The sequence below is a fragment of the Dryobates pubescens genome, chromosome 28, assembly GCF_014839835.1.
Source record: "Dryobates pubescens isolate bDryPub1 chromosome 28, bDryPub1.pri, whole genome shotgun sequence".
In the NCBI taxonomy this organism is placed as follows: domain Eukaryota; kingdom Metazoa; phylum Chordata; class Aves; order Piciformes; family Picidae; genus Dryobates; species Dryobates pubescens.
Genome location: NC_071639.1, coordinates 1,280,381 through 1,300,098, shown reverse-complemented (window position 1 = coordinate 1,300,098; position 19,718 = coordinate 1,280,381). Strand labels below are relative to the sequence as shown.

Below are 19,718 nucleotides of genomic sequence, written 5' to 3'. Positions count from 1 at the left end.
ACTCTGACTCTGTGATTCTGTGACTCTGTCACTGTGATTCTGTGGCTCTGTAACTCTGTGACTCTGATTCTGTGACTCTGACTCTGTGACTATTATTCTGTGACTCTGGGACTGATTCTGTGATTCATGACTCTGATTCTGTGACTCTATGATTCTGTGACTGTGACTCTGTGACTCTATGAATCTGTGATTCTGTGACTCTGACTCTGTGACTCTGATTCTATGACTCTGATTCTGTGACTCTGTGACTCTGACTCTGTGATTCTGTGACTCTCTGATTCTGTGACTCTGTGATTCTGTGTCTGTGACTCTGTGACTGTGATTCAGTGCTGTGGTTCTGCAGCAGAATGCTTATCTGAAGCAGAAGGTTCAGCACATGATTGCTTCAGTATTATTTTTGGACCCTGAAGAAGTTTTCCATCCCAAGTAATCCCTCTGATTCAACAGAGATTTACTATGACAAGCCAGGCTTGTAGCAGGCTATCTGATTGAATGTTATGTTGCTATTTGAAGGTGAAGAAGATTGACTGCAGGCTGTATGAGGAGTTCAAGAGCCTTTGCTTTGGAGAGGAGGTCCTGCACCGCCTGGATCTTTGCTCCATGCTTAAGAAAAAGCAGCCCAATGGTTACTACTACTGTGAGTCCTCTATAGTATTGGGTGAGTACAGCTTCATTTTCCTCCTGCATCAATTGTGTCCCCAAGCTGTTTGCCTGAAAAGCCATTGTTGGTGGACTGTATGTCAGACGAGGCTTGTAACAGTCCCCCTGGGGTCTGGCAGGGGTCTCCTCAGCCCTGGCTCTCCAGGAACGTTGTGCAGTGCTTCTTGCTGGCAGCCAAAGTCGATCTGCCACTATCCACCCCCAGTTCCACTTCTCATCCTGAGATGAGTGTTTCAGATGAGTGTCCCTCTGCAGAGCTGCTCACCTCTCTGGCTGCCAAGCCAGCCTGTGTGGCTGAGTCAGGCTGTGCTCCTGAGAGCTGACTGCACCCAGTGGAACCTCTCTGCTCTGGTGGAGCTGTCACCTCCTGCAGCTGGGACTGCAGTCATACACAGAGTTTCAGTGGTACCACACATTCCAGAGGAGCTCTTCAGAACACCATCAACTGAATGCTGCTGTCCATCTTTACAGCCCCTTGGCAACTATTTCATAGCCCCAAGGAATCTGGGGGTACCTCCTGTACTTCAGCTTGTAACCTGTGATGCTTCACTGTGTGTTCTGTTTGGGCTCTCTGAAAGACCTGCTTCAAAACTGAACACGTCCAGCTCCAGCTCCACCATGGGAGTGCCAGCACTGAATGCTGCTGTCCATGCTTACAGTCCCTTGGCAACCATTCCACAGCCCCAAGAAACCTGGGGGTACCTCCTTTACTCCAGCTTGCAATCCTCAGTGCTTCCTTTGGTTCTCTGTTTGTGCTCCATGAAAAACCTTCCTCAGAAGTGAACAGCTCCAGCTCCAGCTCCAGCAGGGAAAGTGCCAGCACCAAATGCTGTTGTCCATCCTTGGAAGCCTTGGAAACCATTTCATAGCCCCAGGAAATGTGGGGATACCACCTTTGCTTCAGCTTATGAGCCACAGTGCTTCACTTGGTGTTCAGTAAAAGCTCAGATTCAAAACTGAGCATGTCCAGCTCCTGCTCCACCAGGGAATGTGCCAGGACTGAATGCTGTTGTCCATCCTTGGGAAGCCTTGGGAAGCTTTTCAAAGCCCCACTCAATCTGGAGGTATCACCTTTGCTTCAGCTTATAACCTGGCATGCTTCACTTGTGCTCTGTTTGGGCTCAAACCTGAACATGTGCAGCTCCTACTCCACCAGGGGAAGTGCCTTCAGGACCTTAAACACTGTACAGACACCTTGCCTAGGCCACTGCAGTGCTGGAAATCACAGTTGTGTCCTCCTGCCTTATCTGTACAGAGTCTTCTCATCCCTGTGATTAATATTCTAGGCTTGGCTTCTCTTTTGTGCCACTAGTCCTGCAGGGCTGGGAGTTCAGGTGGTGCCCATGGAAGGTCTGTGGTCTGGGATGTTGGCTTGTACAATCAACCTCTCTGGGATGGTTAGCTCCTAGTAGCTAAGAGTGGATCTTGGGGCTGCTATTAGTGGTGTTACAGCCATGAGCTCAAACACTTGGAAGTGGAACAACTGGAGACTGTTGAGGATTTCTTCCCAGATGCAGGCACTCCTCTAAAGCTGGGAATGTCTTGTGTGATGTGTGGGGAATGCCTCTAGAGACAGCAGCCCTGCACCTGCACAGCTTGAAGGAATCAGATGGCCTGGGAAGGTGTTGGTTGGCACTCACTGAATGTGAGCCAGCAGTGCCCAGGGGGCAGGAAAGCCAAAGGCCTCCTGGCTTGGCTCAGAAGCAGGGTGGGCAGCAGGGCCAGAAGGTGACCATCCCCCTGTGCTCAGCACTGGGGAGGCCACAGCTGCAGTGCTGTGCTCAGCCCTGGGCCCTCCCTGCAGGAAGGACACTGAGGGGCTGGAGCCTGTCCAGAGCAGGGCAGCCAGGCTGGAGAAGGGCCTGGAGCCCCTGGGCTAGAGGAGGGCTGAGGGAGCTGGGGGGGTTGAGGCTGGAGAAGAGGAGGCTGAGGGAGACCTCCTTGCTCTCTGCAGCTCCCTGCAGGGAGGTTGGAGTGAGGAGGGGACAGCCTCTGCTCCTTGGTGCCAAGGGACAGGAGCAGAGGCAATGGCTCCAAGCTGCCCCAGGGCAGGCTGAGGCTGGATGTGAGGAACTATTTCTGCCCTGGAAGGGCTCTCAGCCATTGGAATGGTCTGCCCAGGGCAGTGTTGGAGTCCCCATCCTTGGGGGTGTTCCAGCGGCATGGAGCTGGAGCTTAGGGACCTGGTTTGGTGCTGAGCCTGCAGTGCTGGGGGGAGGGCTGGGCTGGGGGAGCTTGGAGGGGTCTCCAAGCAGCTGTATTCTGTGAGCTGTGGCCAAGCATTAGCACATCACAGTGCAAGGTGTTTGCATTCAGTGCCTTTGCCCCCTGTCCTAACTGGGCTGATTGTTTCTCTGTGTCATGTCAGAGCTGAGTCTCCAGAGACAGGTCCAGAGCAGGGATCAGGCTCTGCTCTTTGGAGGCCAGCTTAGATTTTTCCATTCTTTGTCCTGCTACAGCCTGGCTTTTGTGTTTTGAGGACTGTTGGGTTTCTGCAGTCATGTCAAAGGTTGGCTGCAGTGGTGGAAGCCACAAGGTGCTGCAGTTCTAAGCTCAGGTGAAGACTTAACCTTGGCTGTTTGCTGATGGCCCTGCTGGGGACTGCAGGGGGTTGGACTGGATGAGCTTTGGAGGTCCCCCCCAAGCCAATCATTGTGTGAGTCTGTGATGCTGTCTGCATGTCAGCACTGAGCAGCAGCTCCAGCCCAACAAGCATGTCACAGCCTTAATGAATCTTGATCAAGCAAAGCCTTAACTTTGAGCTGCTTCAGGAGATGTCTGCTCTTGTGTGGAGCCTCTGGCAACTGGAATGGGAAACCCTTCTGCCAGGGACCTCCAGCTCTGAGACATTTGCTCTCCTACACCTTGCAACATTTTCCACATCTCTGGTAATAGGCAGAAACATCAGAAAACCCCCAAACCCCAACCCCCAAACCCAACACCTGAGCAGAAATCAGTGCAGCAAGCAGATTACTGCCTGGATCTAACATTTCCCACTCCAAAGCATGGCAGCCTTAGTGCTGGAAATGTTCCTGGCCAAGGAGGGATCAGAACCTTGGGAAGAAAGAGCAAAGCATGCCCCATCAGGGGACTCTGCCAGTGGAAGGCTGCTGCCATCCCATCTGACTGAACAGAAATGGTTTGGCTGCAGTCTGTCCTCCTGTGGGCATTTTTCAGCACAGGCCCTCTCTGCATCCATAAGGAATCGGGAAGCTCCAACCTGAAAACCTCTTGGTTTTCCATCCCTAAGGAGTGAGGGATCTGGGAAAGATGAAACTTCTGCTTGCTAAGAGGATACTTTGGGAAGAACTGAGGCAGCCCCAGAGTGTGGAGGTTGTGTGAAGGTCCTGTGCCCATCTGCAAACTCTGCAGCACCTTCGGTGGCATCATGAGCTCCCAGTTCAAGAGGGACAGGGATCAGCTGGAGAGAGTCCAGGGCAGGCTATCAGGATGGCTAAGCTCAGGCTGGATGAGGCTCTGGGCAGCCTGATCTAGTGTGGGGTGTCCCTGCCCATGGCAGGGGGGTTGGAACTGGATGATCCCTGTGGTCCCTTCCAACCCTGACTGATTCTGTGATACTATGCTGAAGGGCCTGGGACATCTGTGTGAGGAGGCTGAGAGCCCTGGGGCTGTTGAGCCCTGGAGAAGAGAAGGCTGAGAGGGATCTGAGCAATGGCTACAAAAAAGAGGAGGCTCAGGGGAGACCTTCTTGCTCTCTCCAACTCCCTGAAGGGAGATTGGAGCCAGGTGGGGGTTGGTCTCTTCTCCCAGGCACCCAGCAGCAGAACAAGAGGACACAGTCTCAAGCTGTGCCAGGGGAAGTTTAGGCTGGAGGTTAGGAAGAAGTTCTACACAGAGAGAGTGATTGCCCATTGGGATGTGCTGCCCAGGGAGGTGGTGGAGTCACCATCCCTGGAGGTGTTCAGGAGGAGACTTGATAGGGTGCTTGGTGCCATGGGTTAGTTGATCAGATGGTGTTGGATAATAGGTTGAACTTGATGATCTTAAAGGTCTCTTCCAGCCTGGTTAATTCTATTCTATTCTATTCTATTCTATTCTATTCTATTCTATTCTATTCTATTCTATTCTATTCTATTCTATTCTATATATCTGAGGGCTGGGGGGCAGGCAGGGGCCAGGCTCTGGGCAGTGGTGTCCTGGGATAGGACAAGAAGCAATTGACACAAACTGGAGCCCAGGAGGTTCCACCTTTACATGAGGAGAAACTTCTTTGGTGTGAGGCTGCTGAGCCCTGGAGCAGGCTGCCCAGAGAGGTTGTGGAGTCTCCTGCTCTGGAGCCTTTCCAGCCCCACCTGGATGTGTTCTGTGTGCCCTGCCCTGGGTGCCCTGCTCTGGCAGGGGGCTGGGCTGAGTGATCTCTGGAGGTTCCTTCCAGCCCCTTCCATCCTGCGATTCTCCAGTTCTGTGATGAGCACAGAACAAAAGGATAATGTCTGGGCCAGGCACCTCTTCTGGCTGGGCTGATTTTGATGGAAGGCTCCAGCTTTCAAAGGCCTGACAGAAACACACCTGAATGATCAGCTGGAGAGGAGGAGACTCAGGCGTAACCTTCTTGCTCTCTACACCCACCTGAAGGGAGGTTGTAGCCAGGTGGGGGTTGGTCTCTTCTCCTAGGCAGCCAGCAGCAGAACAAGAGGACACAGTCTCAAGCTGTGCCAGGGGAGGTTTAGGCTGGATGTTAGGAAGTTCTACATAGAGAGAGTGATTGCCCATTGGGATGTGCTGCCCAGGGAGATGGTGGAGTCCCCATCCCTGAAGGTGTGTAGGAAGAGCCTGGCTGAGGCCCTTGGTGCCAGGGTTCAGTTGATCAGATGGTGCTGGGTGAGAGGTTGGACTCGATGACCTCCGAGGTCTTTCCCAGCCTGGTCAATTCTGCATTCTGGCACTGCCTGGCTGCTGGTGGCAGTGCTGGCTGGCAGTGGGTGGCAGAGCTGGCTGGCAGTGCTGGTGGCAGTGCTGGCTGGCCCTGAGGGCTGTTTGGAGGGCTGGTGATTAAGTAATTCCACACCACTTGAAACCTGCTAAGCGCTTTTCAAGTGCTAATCGCCGTTAATGTTTTCCTTTGCACTTAGGGCTTAGCCTGGGGAGAGAGTGACAAACCAATCCAAAGCAGCACAGAGGAAGAAGTCTGAAAGGAGCAGCAGACTTCTGGAAGCTTCTCTACCTCAGAGGTAGCACAGGGGAAGTCTGCTCCAGGAACTTCTCTGTAGCAGCCACTCAGAGGAACCTCACCAGAGCTTGCAGGCTGAGCAGAGCTTTCTCTGAGGGCTGTGTGATCTCATTTTGCATCCACTTACTTGTAAACAAATTCTCTTGGAATGAAGGCTACAAAACCCCTCATGAATGGGGCCTGGAGGTGTTTGAGGGAGCTGCTGAGTGCTGCAGGCACATCTAGCATGAGGACATTTACAGAGTGATCCCTTTGATGGTCAGGGCTTCCACATGGTGCAAAGAACTGACTGATGGCTGGGGGGTGATGAGGCTGAGAGCAGCCCTGCAGGAGAGGACTTGGGGGTGGATGAGAAACTGGACACTTGCAACCCAAAAGGCCAATGGCAGCCTGGGCTGCATTCAAAGCATGGCAAGAGAGGTGGTTCTGCTCCTCTGCTCTGCTCTGGAGAGACCACACCTGGAGCATGGTGTCCAGCTGTGGGGCCCTGAACACAGGAGAGACATGGACCTGCTGGAGTGGGTCCAGGGGAGGCCACAGAGGTGCTCAGAGGGCTGGAGAACATCACCTGTGGGGCCAGGCTGGGAGAGCTGGGGCTGTTCAGCCTGGAGAAGAGAAGGCTCCAGGGAGACCTCAGAGCTGCATTTCAGTATCTGCAGGGGAGCTGCAGGCAGCTGGGCAGGGACAGTTCAGAAGGGGCTGTGGGGATAGGACCAGAGGCAATGGTTTGGAACTGGAGCAGGGCAGAGTCAGGTTGGGCATCAGAGGGAAGTTCTGCACAGGGAGGCTGGGGAGACACTGGCACAGGCTGCCCAGGAGGTGGTGGAGGCTCCATCCCTGGAGACATTCAAGATCAGACTTAAGTGTCCCTGGGCAGCCTGCTCTGTCTGGAGATGTCCCTGCTGCCTGCAAGGGGCTGGGCAAGAGGACCTTTGAGGCTCCCTTCCAACCAGTGCAAGCTGTGACTGATCATTCAGGTGGAGGAGTATGTATTGAGAAGCTCAACCCATTCCAGTGCCCCCTGCCCTTTGGAGACTTGAGGTGACAGGAGACAGGACAGCTGCCATGAGGTGTGGGGTCTGAGGGAGGGCACTTGCAAGGCTTGCTGGTTTGTTTGCTTTAGATAATAAACTGGGTTCTACTTGGAGGGTGAAGCTTCAACCTGACTGTCACTGTCCTGTCCAGTTCCAGCTCCTGAGCTGTGGGGCTGGACAGGAGCCTGGACAGCCCTGTGGGGCTAGCATGGAGCTGCAGGCAAAGCTCCTGCTGCAGATGTCTGCAGGCTCTGCTGCTCTGAACATATTGTCACAGCCTGCTGCTGCAGGCTCAGCAGTTGTGTCCTCTCTGCCCTCATGCCTGTCACTCCCTGCTTCCCACAGCCCTAAACATGCTTTCAAAGCCTGCAGCTGCAGGCAGGGCTCTCTTGTGGCACTGAGGAGCCAGGGCAGCCTGCAGCTGCAGGCAGGGCTCTCTTGTGGCACTGAGGAGCCAGGGCAGCCTGCAGCTGCAGGCAGGGCTCTGTTGTGGCACTGAGGAGCCAGGGCAGCCTGCAGCTGCAGGCAGGGCTCTCCTGTGGCACTGAGGAGCCAGGGCAGCCTGCAGCTGCAGGCAGGGCTCTGTTGTGGCAGTGAGGAGCCAGGGCAGCCTGCAGCTGCAGGCAGGGCTCTGTTGTGGCACTCAGGAGCCAAGGCAGCCTGCAGCTGCAGGCAGGGCTCTGTTGTGGCACTGAGGAGCCAGGGCAGCCTGCAGCTGCAGGCAGGGCTCTGTTGTGGCACTGTGGAGCCAGGGCAGCCTGCAGCTGCAGGCAGGGCTCTCCTGTGGCACTGAGGAGCCAGGGCAGCCTGCAGCTGCAGGCAGGGCTCTCCTGTGGCACTGAGGAGCCAGGGCAGCCTGCAGCTGCAGGCAGGGCTCTGTTGTGGCACTGAGGAGCCAGGGCAGCCTGCAGCTGCAGGCAGGGCTCTGTTGTGGCACTGAGGAGCCAGGGCAGCCTGCAGCTGCAGGCAGGGCTCTGTTGTGGCACTGAGGAGCCAGGGCAGCCTGCAGCTGCAGGCAGGGCTCTGTTGTGGCACTGAGGAGCCAGGGCAGCCTGCAGCTGCAGGCAGGGCTCTCCTGTGGCACTGAGGAGCCAGGGCAGCCTGCAGCTGCAGGCAGGGCTCTCTTGTGGCACTGTGGAGCCAGGGCAGCCTGCAGCTGCAGGGGGCTGGGGGCAGTGTGGCAGCCAAGTTGGAGGGCTGTGGCCAGTGATGTCCTCCTGGGGTCAATACTGGGTCCAACCCCATTCAATGTATTGATCACTGATCTGGGTGAAGGGGCAGAGGGGACTCTCAAGCAGGTAGTGGTGGCACCCAACTGGCAGCAGTGGCTGACAGCCCCTCAGGCTGTGCTGCCATCCAGTGTGACCTGGCCAGGCTGGAGAGCTGTGCAGGGAGACATCCAATGAAATCCAGCCAGGGCAAGGGTAGAGTCCTGCCCCTGGGAAGAACAGCCCCATGGACCTGCACAGGATGGGGGCTGAGCTGCTGGAGAGCAGCTCTGGGGAGCAGGACATGGCAGTGCTGGTGGAGAACACAGGATGGCCATGAGCCAGCAATGTGCCCTGGTGGCCAAGAAGGCCAAGGGCATCCTGGGGTGGATTAAGAGGAGCTGAAATGCAGCTCTAAGGTGTTCCCAGAGCCTCCTCTTCTCCAGGCTGAACACCCCCAGCTCCCTCAGCCTGGCCTCACAGCAGAGCTGCTCCAACCCCCTGTGCATTTTCCTGGCCTCCTCTGCACCCTCTGCCTCAGGTCCATGCAATTTATGTGTTGAGGGCTCCACAGCTGGCCCCAGCCCTGCAGGTGAGGTCTCCCCAGAGCAGAGCAGAGGGGCAGGATCCTCTCTCTCCAGCTCTGGCCACACTGCTTTGGATGCAGCCCAGGCTGCCCTTGGCCTTCCATGCTGCCAGTGCCCATTGCTGGCTCCTGCCCAGCTTCTCCCCCACCAGCACCCCCAAGGCCTTCTCTGCAGGGCTGCTCTCAGTCTCATCAGCCCCAGCCTGTACTGACAGTGAGGATTGCTCCAGCCCAGGTGCAGGATCCTGCCCTTGCTCTTGTTGAGCCTCATGAGGTTCACCTGGGCAGCACTCCTGCAGCCTGCCCAGCTCCCTCTGGATGCCCTCCTGTCCCTCTGGCACATGGGCAGCAGCACTCAGCTTGGTGCCACCTGCACACTGCTGATGCTGTCTGTAGCATGCAGGGCTGATCACAGTGGGGATAAAAACAGTGCACTGCCTTCATGTGGTGCCAGTGAGGACCTTCTCTCCAGAGACTGTGGCTGGAGAGACCCAGGTACAGTTCTCATGTAAGAAGAATTCAGAGGGGAATTCTCCTCGTGCTGTGCCAGTTCCACTGCCCTTCAGCTCTCTGTGTGCTGTCACACCAGGGCTGTGTGAAAGCCAAACAAGCCTCTGCTGCTTGCTTTTGAGTGCCAGTTGATTGGCTGCTGCTATAAACCATCTAATGAGACTCTCCCAGCCAGCTGAAGGACTTGGCTGCCTCCTTGCAGCACCCTGGGAGGGCAGGAAAGGCTTCAAGGAAAGAGATTTAAACAACTGTTTGCAAAAAGCCAGTCTCTGTCAGTTATACTGCTGAGCAGCTTGGCTTTGGCATGACCTATTGACCCAATCACAATCACATCCAACATCCACAGCAGCTGAATGAGCCTGGGTGTGCCCAGGGGCCAGCAAGGCCACCAGCATCTGGCCTGGGGCAGCAATGGTGTGGGCAGCAGGAGCAGGGCAGGGGTGGTGCCCCTGGACAGGGCACTGGGGAGGCCACATCCTGAGTGCTGGCTTCAGTTTTGGGCCTCTCACTCCAAGAAGGACATTGAGGAGCTGGAGCAGGTCCAGAGAAGGGCAACAGAGCTGGGGAAGGGTCTGGAGAGCAGGGCTGGGGAGGAACAGCTGAGGGAGCTGGGGGTGTTCAGGCTGGAGAGGTTCTGCACCTGCAGAACTTCAAGGAACCAGATGGCCTGGGAAGGTGTTGGTTGGCACTCACTGAATGTGAGCCAGCAGTGCCCAGGGGGCAGGAAAGCCAAAGGCCTCCTGGCTTGGCTCAGAAGCAGGGTGGGCAGCAGGGCCAGGAGGTGACCATCCCCCTGTGCTCAGCACTGGGGAGGCCACAGCTGCAGTGCTGTGCTCAGCCCTGGGCCCTCCCTGCAGGAAGGACACTGAGGGGCTGGAGCCTGTCCAGAGCAGGGCAGGCAGGCTGGAGAAGGGCCTGGAGCCCCTGGGCTAGAGGAGGGCTGAGGGAGTTGGGGGGGTTGAGGCTGGAGAAGAGGAGGCTGAGGGAGACCTCCTTGCTCTCTGCAGCTCCCTGCAGGGAGGTTGGAGTGAGGAGGGAGCAGCCTCTGCTCCTTGGTGCCAAGGGACAGGAGCAGAGGCAATGGCTCCAAGGTGCCCCAGGGCAGGCTCAGGCTGGATGTGAGGAACTATTTCTGCCCTGGAAGGGCTCTCAGGCATTGGAAGAGGCTGCCCAGGGCAGTGTTGGAGTCCCCATCCCTGGGGGTGTTCCAGCAGCATGGAGCTGGTGCTTAGGGACCTGGTTTGGTGCTGAGCCTGCAGTGCTGGGGGGAGGGCTGGGCTGGGGGAGCTGGGAGGGCTCTGCCAAGCAGCTGTTTGCTGGGATTCTGTGCTTGAATCTCCATCCCTGGAGGTGTTTCAAAGATGCAGAGATGTGTGGTACTGAGGGCCATGGTTTCACACCAGCTGGAGCATGGTTGGACTCAGTGACCCTGGAGCTGTTGAAGAGGGGCTTGGATGTGGCCCTTGGAGCCATGGTTTAGTTGTCAGGAGGGGTTAGGGTTTAGGTCATAGCTTGGACTGGATGATCTCTGAGGTCTCTTCCAACCTGGCTGATTCTGTGCTTCTATGATCTTGAAGGTCTCTTCCAACCAAAGCAATTGTGTGAGCCTTTGATCCTCTGTCTGTCTCTTACCTGACCTCCTTCCTTCTGCTTCTAGCAATTCAGAATACTCCAGGTTCCATTTATTTAACCTCTTGGTCTTTCTTTCCCTGTCAGTTCCCTTGCAGGCTAGCATCTACATTCCCCACTCTGTTGGCTTGTAGCTGCTGTTGAGTTCATTGCACAGCCATGGCAAATGCCCAGATTTTAGCTAATAAGGTGGCAGGCACACTGCATGGGGATGGGGATGGCTTGGGCAGCTGCCCAGGGGCTGTGTTCCAGCACTCACAGTGAGTGATTCATTCACTCTTTGTACTGAGTTGGTACAATTTTGTGCAGGCTGGGTGCTCCATAACTCTCTGCCTACCTAAAAAGCAACAAATACTGTGAGCTAATCAGCCACCAGCAGCCTGGCCTGGAGCAGCAGTGGTGTGGGCAGCAGGGGCAGGGCAGGGATGGGCAGCAGGGGCAGGGCAGGGATGGGCAGCAGGAGCAGGGCAGGGATGGGCAGCAGGAGCAGGGCAGGGATGGGCAGCAGGGGCAGGGCAGGGATGGGCAGCAGGAGCAGGGCAGGGATGGGCAGCAGGGGCAGGGCAGGGATGGGCAGCAGGAGCAGGGCAGGGATGGGCAGCAGGAGCAGGGCAGGGATGGGCATCAGGGGCAGGGCAGGGATGGGCAGCAGGGGCAGGGCAGGGATGGGCATCAGGGGCAGGGCAGGGATGGGCAGCAGGGGCAGGGCAGGGATGGGCAGCAGGGGCAGGGATGGGCAGCAGGAGCAGGGCAGGGATGGGCAGCAGGGGCAGGGCAGGGATGGGCAGCAGGGGCAGGGCAGGGATGGGCAGCAGGGGCAGGGCAGGGATGGGCAGCAGGAGCAGGGCAGGGATGGGCAGCAGGGGCAGGGCAGGGATGGTGCTCTGCTGAGGCCACAGCTTGAGTGCTGGGCTCAGTTTTGGGCCTCTCACTGCAAGAAGGACTTTTGAGGGCTGGAGCAGGTCCAGAGAAGGGCAACAGAGCTGGGGAAGGGTCTGGAGAAGAGGGCTGGGGAGGAGCAGCTGAGGGAGCTGGGGGGGTTTGGTGTGGAGAAGAGGAGGCTGAGGGAGACCTCCTTGCTCTCTGCAGCTCCCTGAGAGGAGGCTGCAGGAGGGGGAAGTGAATCTCTTCTCCTAAGTAGCAAGTGCCAGGACAGGAGCAGACAACCTCAGGTTTTGCCAGGGGAGGTTCAGGTTGGAGATTAGGGACCTGGGGGTGTTTGGTGTGGAGAAGAGGAGGCTGAGGGAGACCTCATTGCTCTCTGCAGCTCAGAGGAGGCTGGAGCCAGGTGGGGGTTGGGCTCTGCTCCCTAGTCTCAGGTGCTAGGAGAGGAAATGTCCTGAATTTGTGCCAGGGGAGGCTTAGGTTGGAGTTTAGGAAATTATGTTTTGTTGCAGGAGTGGTCAGGGACTGGCAGAGGCTGCCCAGGGAGGTGGTGGAGTCCCCATGCCTAGAGGGGTTCAAGAGATGTGTGGCCATGGCACTTGGGGCCAGGGTTTGGTGGCCATGGTGGGGTTGGGTTGAGGGTTAAGGTCAATGATCCTAGAGGCCTTTTCCATCCTAAAGCATTCTGTGATTCCCTCAGTTCCCAGGAGAGCCAGAGGTAGAATAGTGACTTGTAGAAAGTATTCTTTTAGGCACAGCAGCAAAACTTCTCAGTTCCTCACCTGGAAGCCAGGCTCCAGCTGCACAGCCACTGGCAGAGGTGATCCAGTGCCTTCTTAGACACATCAAATGTCTTCCTTTCACACATGGGAGCAGAGTGCTGCTCTGGTGATCCCTTCTCACTGCTCTTGCATTTGAACCTGAGGGATGCTCTCTGCAGCTTTAGTGCTGTAGCTCATCTTGTGTGGCCCCACTGGGGTTTCTTCTGGGCTTGGTAATTGTCTGCTGTTGAAGCCCTGACCATTGGTGCAGCTCCTGTCACACTGGGATGGGCTTTGCACACCACCTGGGGGCAGCTGGGTTTCTTCAGCCTTTTCCTTCTTGGTGTTCTAAACACTGCACAGGAGGCAATGGTCCAGAGTAAAATCAACTCAGAGTGGAGTGGGGAGGTTGACACTCCAGAAGGGAGTCACCCTCCAGCAAACCTGCACAGGCTGCAGGCTTGGGCCTGCCAGAGCCTTACCAAGTTCAGCAGGGACAAGTGCAGGCTCCTCCTGCACCTGGGGGCACAGAGCCCAGGAGTGCAGCTCAGCCTGGGATCCACCTGGCTGCAGAGCAGCCCTGTGCAAAGGGACCTGGGGGTCTTGGTGGACAGCAAGCTCAGCATGAGTGAGCAGTGGGCTGCAGGGGCACAGGAAGCCAGCAGGATGCTGGGTGGCATCACCAAGGGCATCACCAGCAGAGACACAGAAGTCATTGTCCCACTCTGCTCAGTGCTGCTCAGACCACACCTGGAGCACTGCCTGCAGATTTGGTCCCTGCTGGACAGAAGAGATGTGGACAGGCTGGGAAGTGTCCAGAGAAGGGCCAGGAGAATGCTCAGAGGCCTGGCAGCCCTGCCCTGGGAGGAGAGGCTGAGAGAGCTGGGGGGGGTCAGAGAATTTTCATTTCAGAATAGTATTTCATTGCTTGGAGGACAAATTCTAATGGCCTTGGCCTTGAGCTTTAGTGCTGGAAAATGTGGAACAGACCTTTCATTAGAGTGTGACAGGGATCATAGAGTCATACACAGAGTGGTAGGGGTTGGAAGTTCATCCAGTCCAATCCCTGCCAGAGCAGGGCACCCAGGGCAGGGCACCCAGAACACATCCAGGTGGGGCTGGAAAGGCTCCAGAGCAGGAGACTCCACAACCTCTCTGAGCAGCCTGCTCCAGGGCTCAGCAGCCTCACACCAAAGAAGTTTTTCTTCATCTTGATTTGGCACTTCCTGGGTTCCAGTTTGTGTTCATTGTCTTTTGTCCCATCCCAGGACCACTGCACAGAGCCTGGGCTACAGCAAGAGAAGTGTGGCCAGCAGGGCCAGGGAGGGGATTCTGCCCCTCTGCTCCACTCTGCTGAGACCACAGCTGCAGCTCTGGGGCCAGCTCTGGAGCCTCTGTGCCAGGAAGGATCTGGAGGGGCTGGAAGGTGTCCAGAGCAGGGCCAGGAGGAGGAGCAGAGGGCTGGAGCTGCTCTGCTGTGAGCACAGACTGAGGGAGTTGGGGTTGTGCAGGCTGGAGAGGAGAAGGCTCCCAGGAGACCTCATTGTGGCCTTGCAGGATCTGCAGGGGGCTCCAAGAAAGCTGGGGAGGGACTTCTGAGGGTGTCAGGGAGGGATAGGACTGGGGGGGATGGAGCAGAACTAGAAATGGGGAGATTGAGATTGGCTGTGAGGAAGAAGTTGTTCCCCAGGAGGGTGGTGAGAGCCTGGCACAGGCTGCCCAGGGAGGTGGTGGCAGCCTCCTGCCTGGAGGTGTTTGCAGCCAGGCTGGAGGTGGCTGTGAGCAACCTGCTGCAGTGTGAGGTGTCCCTGCCCATGGCAGGGGGCTGGGACTGGCTGATCCTTGAGCTCCCTTCCAGCCCTGACAGTTCTGTGGTTCTGTTGTCTTTTTGCTCTGCACCAGCAGGGTTGAAGTGCTGCTGGCTTTTTATGCCAGTGGAAAAGAAGTGAGGATCAGATTTTCCACCACTTCCTTTCACAGGCAGGTGCAGACAGGGGGCTCAGGGATGAGGTAAATTTGGCAGGCAAGCACAAGAGCATATCTGGCATCACTGAGGATGTGAGTTGAGGCTGTAAGAAAGACAGAATTGATTTGTCACAGCCTAACAGTGTGGTAGGAAACACAACTCACTAACACCCAGCAGCTTTTGGGTACCTGAAGTATTGCTGCCTTGAGGACATTTCTTTCCTCAGGAAGGCTTTTGGTGTGCAGGGAACTAATTTATTCCTGAATTTAGCAGATTAAAGCCCAATTGAAAATGTGTCAGACATTCATTCCAAGGGATGTGGAACTGCAGCCAGTAAACATTGACTCCCCAGAGTCACAGCTTCACAGCTGGCATTGCCTTGGAAGGGACCCTCCAAGGTCATCCTGTCCAGCCCCCTGCAGGCAGCAGGGACACTCAAAGGTCATCTTGTCCAGCCCCCTGCAGGCAGCAGGGACACTCAAAGGTCATCCTGTCCAGCCCCCTGCAGGCAGCAGGGACACTCAAAGGTCATCCTGTCCAGCCCCCTGCAGGCAGCAGGGACACTCAAAGGTCATCCTGTCCAGCCCCCTGCAGGCAGCAGGGACACACAAAGGTCATCCTGTCCAGCCCCCTGCAGGCAGCAGGGACACTCAAAGGTCATCCTGTCCAGCCCCCTGCAGGCAGCAGGGACACTCAAAGGTCATCCTGTCCAGCCCCCTGCAGGCAGCAGGGACACTCAAAGGTCATCCTGTCCAGCCCCCTGCAGGCAGCAGGGACACACAAAGGTCATCCTGTCCAGCCCCCTGCAGGCAGCAGGGACACTCAAAGGTCATCCTGTCCAGCCCCCTGCAGGCAGCAGGGACACTCAAAGGTCATCCTGTCCAGCCCCCTGCAGGCAGCAGGGACACTCAAAGGTCATCCTGTCCAGCCCCCTGCAGGCAGCAGGGACACTCAAAGGTCATCCTGTCCAGCCCCCTGCAGGCAGCAGGGACACTCAAAGGTCATCCTGTCCAGCCCCCTGCAGGCAGCAGGGACACACAAAGGTCATCCTGTCCAGCCCCCTGCAGGCAGCAGGGACACACAAAGGTCATCCTGTCCAGCCCCCTGCAGGCAGCAGGGACACACAAAGGTCATCCTGTCCAGCCCCCTGCAGGCAGCAGGGACACTCAAAGGTCATCCTGTCCAGCCCCCTGCAGGCAGCAGGGACACTCACAGGTCATCCTGTCCAGCCCCCTGCAGGCAGCAGGGACACTCAAAGGTCATCCTGTCCAGCCCCCTGCAGGCAGCAGGGACACTCAAAGGTCATCCTGTCCAGCCCCCTGCAGGCAGCAGGGACACACAAAGGTCATCCTGTCCAGCCCCCTGCAGGCAGCAGGGACACCTCCACCTAGAGCAGGTTGCTTAGGGTCCCTCCAAGTTTGACCTCCAGGGATGGGGCCTCCATCACAACCTGTGCCAGGGTCTCACCACCCTCACTGTGCAGAGAGGGCAAGGAGGCTGGGGAGAGGCCTTGAGCACAGCCCTGTGAGGAGAGGCTGAGGGAGCTGGGGTTGCTTAGCCTGCAGAAGAGGAGGCTCAGGGGAGACCTTCTTGCTCTCTGCAACTCCCTGCAGGGAGGTTGGAGCCAGGTGGGGGTTGGTCTCTTCTCTCTAGCACCCAGCAGCAGAACAAGAGGACACAGTCTCAGGCTGTGCCAGGGGAAGTTTAGGCTGGAGGTGAGGAGAAAGTTCTTCCCAGAGAGAGTTGTTGGCCATTGGGATGTGCTGCCCAGGGAGGTGGTGGAGTCCCCATCCCTGGAGGTGTTCAAGAGGGGATTGGATGTGGCACTTGGAGCCATGGTTTAGTCATGAGGTCTGTGGTGACAGCTTGGACTCGATGATCCCCGAGGTCTCTTCCAGCCTTAGTGATACTGTGAGACTGTAACTTCCTCCTGATGTCCAACCCCAACCCATCCTGCTCCAGTGTCAAACCACTGCCCCTCCTCCACCTCCACATGTGCTGGTGAGGGAGCAGCTCAGTGTGCCAGAGTCTTTCACTGAAGAGGTCAGGAAAAGAGAATTACTTTGTATGCTTAACATTTCCCTGCTGAGGATGTTGCTCTGATTGATGCCTGCTTACTGCAGAAGCTGTGTTACAGACACAGAGCTACTGCAGCACGTGGAGGGGATGCCTGATGTGCTGGCACTGGAGGAAGCTCTGCTGAGGTTCCTGGTTTTCAGCAATTCCAGAGACATGGAGTGAAAGGAAAACTGATTTCTGTTGTTGCTGGACCCTCTCCAGCAGCTCCAGGTCCTTCTTGGGCAGAGTCCAACAGGATGGCATTCAACAAGTCCAAGTGCCAGGGGCTGCACATTGGCCACAGCAACCCCATGCAGAGCTACAGGCTGGGGTCAGAGTGGCTGAGAGCAGCCAGGCAGAGAGGGACCTGGGGATACTGGTTGATGGTAGGCTGAACATGAGGCAGCAGTGTGCCCAGGGGGCCAAGAAAGCCAGTGGCATCCTGGCCTGCATCAGGAAGAGTGTGGCCAGCAGCAGCAGGGAAGTCCTTGTGCCCTGTGCTCAGCACTGCTGAGGCCACACCTTGAGTCCTGTGTCCAGTTCTGGGCTCCTCAGGTCAAGAAGGACATTGAGAGACTTGAAGGTGTCCAGAGAAGGGCAAGGAGGCTGGGGAGGGGTCTGGAGCACAGCCCTGTGAGGAGAGGCTGAGGGAGCTGGGGTTGCTTAGCCTGCAGAAGAGGAGGCTCAGGGGAGACCTTCTTGCTCTCTGCAACTCCCTGAAGGGAGGCTGTAGCCAGGTGGGGGTTGGGCTCTTCTGCCAGGGACCCAGCAGCAGAACAAGAGGACACAGTCTCAAGCTGTGCCAGGGGAGGTTTAGGCTGGAGGTTAGGAAGAAGTTCTACACAGAGAGAGTGATTGCCCATTGGAATGTGCTGCCCAGGGAGTTGCAGAGAGCAAGAAGGTCTCCCCTGAGCCTCCTCTTCTCCAGGCTAAGCAACCCCAGCTCCCTCAGCCTCTCCTCACAGGGCTGTGCTCCAGACCCCTCCCCAGCCTCCTTGCCCTTTTCTGGACACCTTCCAGCAAGTCAACCTCCTTCCTAAACTGAGGAGCCCAGAACTGGACACAGGACTCAAGGTGTGGCCTAAGCAGTGCTGAGCACAGGGCACAATGACCTCCCTGCTCCTGCTGGCCACACTCTTCCTGATGCAGGCCAGGATGCCATTGGCCCTCCTGGCCGCCTGGGCACACTGCAGGCTCATGTTCAGCCTACCATCCACCAGCACCCCCAGGTCCCTCTCTGCCTGGCTGCTCTCAGCCACTCTGCCCCCAGCCTGTAGCTCTGCATGGGGTTGCTGTGGCCAATGTGCAGCCCCTGGCACTTGGCTGTGTTCAATCTCCTGCCCTTGGCCTCTGCCCATCTGCCCAGCCTGGCAAGGTCCCTCTGCAGAGCCTCTCTGCCCTCCAGCAGATCAACTCCTGCCCCCAGCTTGCTGTCAGCTGCACATTTACTGTTGATGGACTCAGTGCCCTCCTCCAGATCACCAATGAAGATGTTAAAGAGCACAGGGCCCAGCACTGATCCCTGGGGGACTTTCTTCATAAGCCAGGCCCCTCAGCACCTTTGTAGCCCTTTTGCTGTACCCTTCAGTACTCCTCACCTGTTCCAGTGCAAGATTAAATGCTCTGATCAGCCATGACATAATCTGGTATTGCCTCTCTGGCTTAAAGTACCCTCCTTGCCCGTGCTCTGGAGCCAGGAAGCAGCCCTTGTGCCCAGGTGCATCTGGCAATGCTGTGAAGCTGTTCTTCCTGCTCCCCAGGTGCTGACTGCCACCTCTAGGCTGATGCTGTGTTTAGCTCTCTGTTAATGTCCACTGCAGCATCAGTAGATCAGGAGCCTCCTGTGGCCAGAGATGTGGCAGGAGGGCCTAGGTCAAACATCCATCCATCCATCCATCCACCCTCATTAGACATAGGTACAGACACCTCATGGTGGGCTTCCAATTTGTCCAGTTTCTAAACCCCTCTGGGTCTCTGCTTGCAGTCTGAGCAGGTCCCTGGGTGCATGTGGTTGGCACAATGCTGAGCCCAGCAGCTCCAGCTGGCACCACAGGTGGTGTTCACCTGGCTGGGGGGCAGGAGGGGTGAGCTCCTCTCATCCTTTCCAGAGTATGGCTTTGCTTTAGGTAAAGAGCTTGGCTTCTGAGGTGCTGAGGCACTCCAGCTGACCCTTTGGCAGCCACTTCAGAAGCCTCTGCTCTAAGCTGGCATTTTGCAAAGAGCAGATTTGACTTCAAGGGTTGGGAGTCACCATCCCCAGCTCAAGAGTCCAGCTGCCTGCTGGACTGAAGGCTCTTCCAAACCCCTTTTACCTTTGAAATCTCTTGTCATGGGAAGCTGCAGTTGCCACAGCTGCATTTTCCTAGCCAGGCTCTGTTTCCATGGCCTGCTTGGGTGGTTGTTGAAAGGCTGAAGGTGTTTTGTATCACAAAGCCTAGACACTGAACTGGGCTGCCTTCACCAGGGGAACAAACAAAAGGCCTTCTTACACATAAAACTGCTCCTAATTAAACACAGGTGGAAAGTGGGTCAGGCTGAACAGGAACAAAGAACTCTTATTCCAAAATAAGAGCATTCCCATATGGAATTACTCAGAAATAGCTCTCAGGGCTTTCAGCTGCCCAGCCAGGGCTAATCTGCCTTATCTCTGCCATGCAGGCAGGTCTGGAGCTGTCCTTCCCCAGTCCTACCCTCTGCCTTGTGCAAACACAAAACACCTTGCTTGGTAGAAATCTGCATCCCTTGATTAGGATTCTATGGAGCCTGTGGGAGAAGAGGAGAGTGGTTAGGGTGGCTTTAATGCTTAGAAATGGCATTTGCACATGAAAGCAAGCAAAAGAGATCATTTTCCATGGCAAATGTGCTTACTTATGTAGGAAATTAGGAGAAACTTCTTTGGTGTGAGGCTGCTGAGCCCTGGAGCAGGCTGCCCAGAGAGGTTGTGGAGTCTCCTGCTCTGAAGGCATTCAAAACCACACCTGGATGTGTTCCTGGGTGACCTGCCCTGGCTGACCCTGCTCTTGGACTCAATGGTCCCCAGAGGTCCCTTCCAACCCCTCCATTCTGTGACTCTGTTGTGCTCTTCTAGAAGCATGTGTTGAATTCTTTGTGACCTTTTTATTAGTGCCAGGCTGACCAGGAGCCAGCAGTGTGCCCCCCTGGCCAGGAAGGCCAATGGCATCCTGGGGGGCATCAGGAAGAGTGTGGCCAGCAGGCTGAGGGCTGTTCTC

At 56.5% G+C, this 19,718-nt stretch overlaps 1 protein-coding gene across 1 annotated transcript in view; it reads left to right on the top strand.

Annotated features, from left to right (window-relative positions):
- AKAP7 (A-kinase anchoring protein 7) overlaps window positions 1-19,718 on the top strand; it is a 142,824-nt gene that overhangs the window by 65,495 nt on the left and 57,611 nt on the right. Inside the window, exon 7 of the mRNA XM_054174024.1 lies at window positions 514-658. Coding sequence (XP_054029999.1) covers window positions 514-658 — 145 coding nt within the window. The remainder of the gene's footprint in view (window positions 1-513; window positions 659-19,718) is intronic.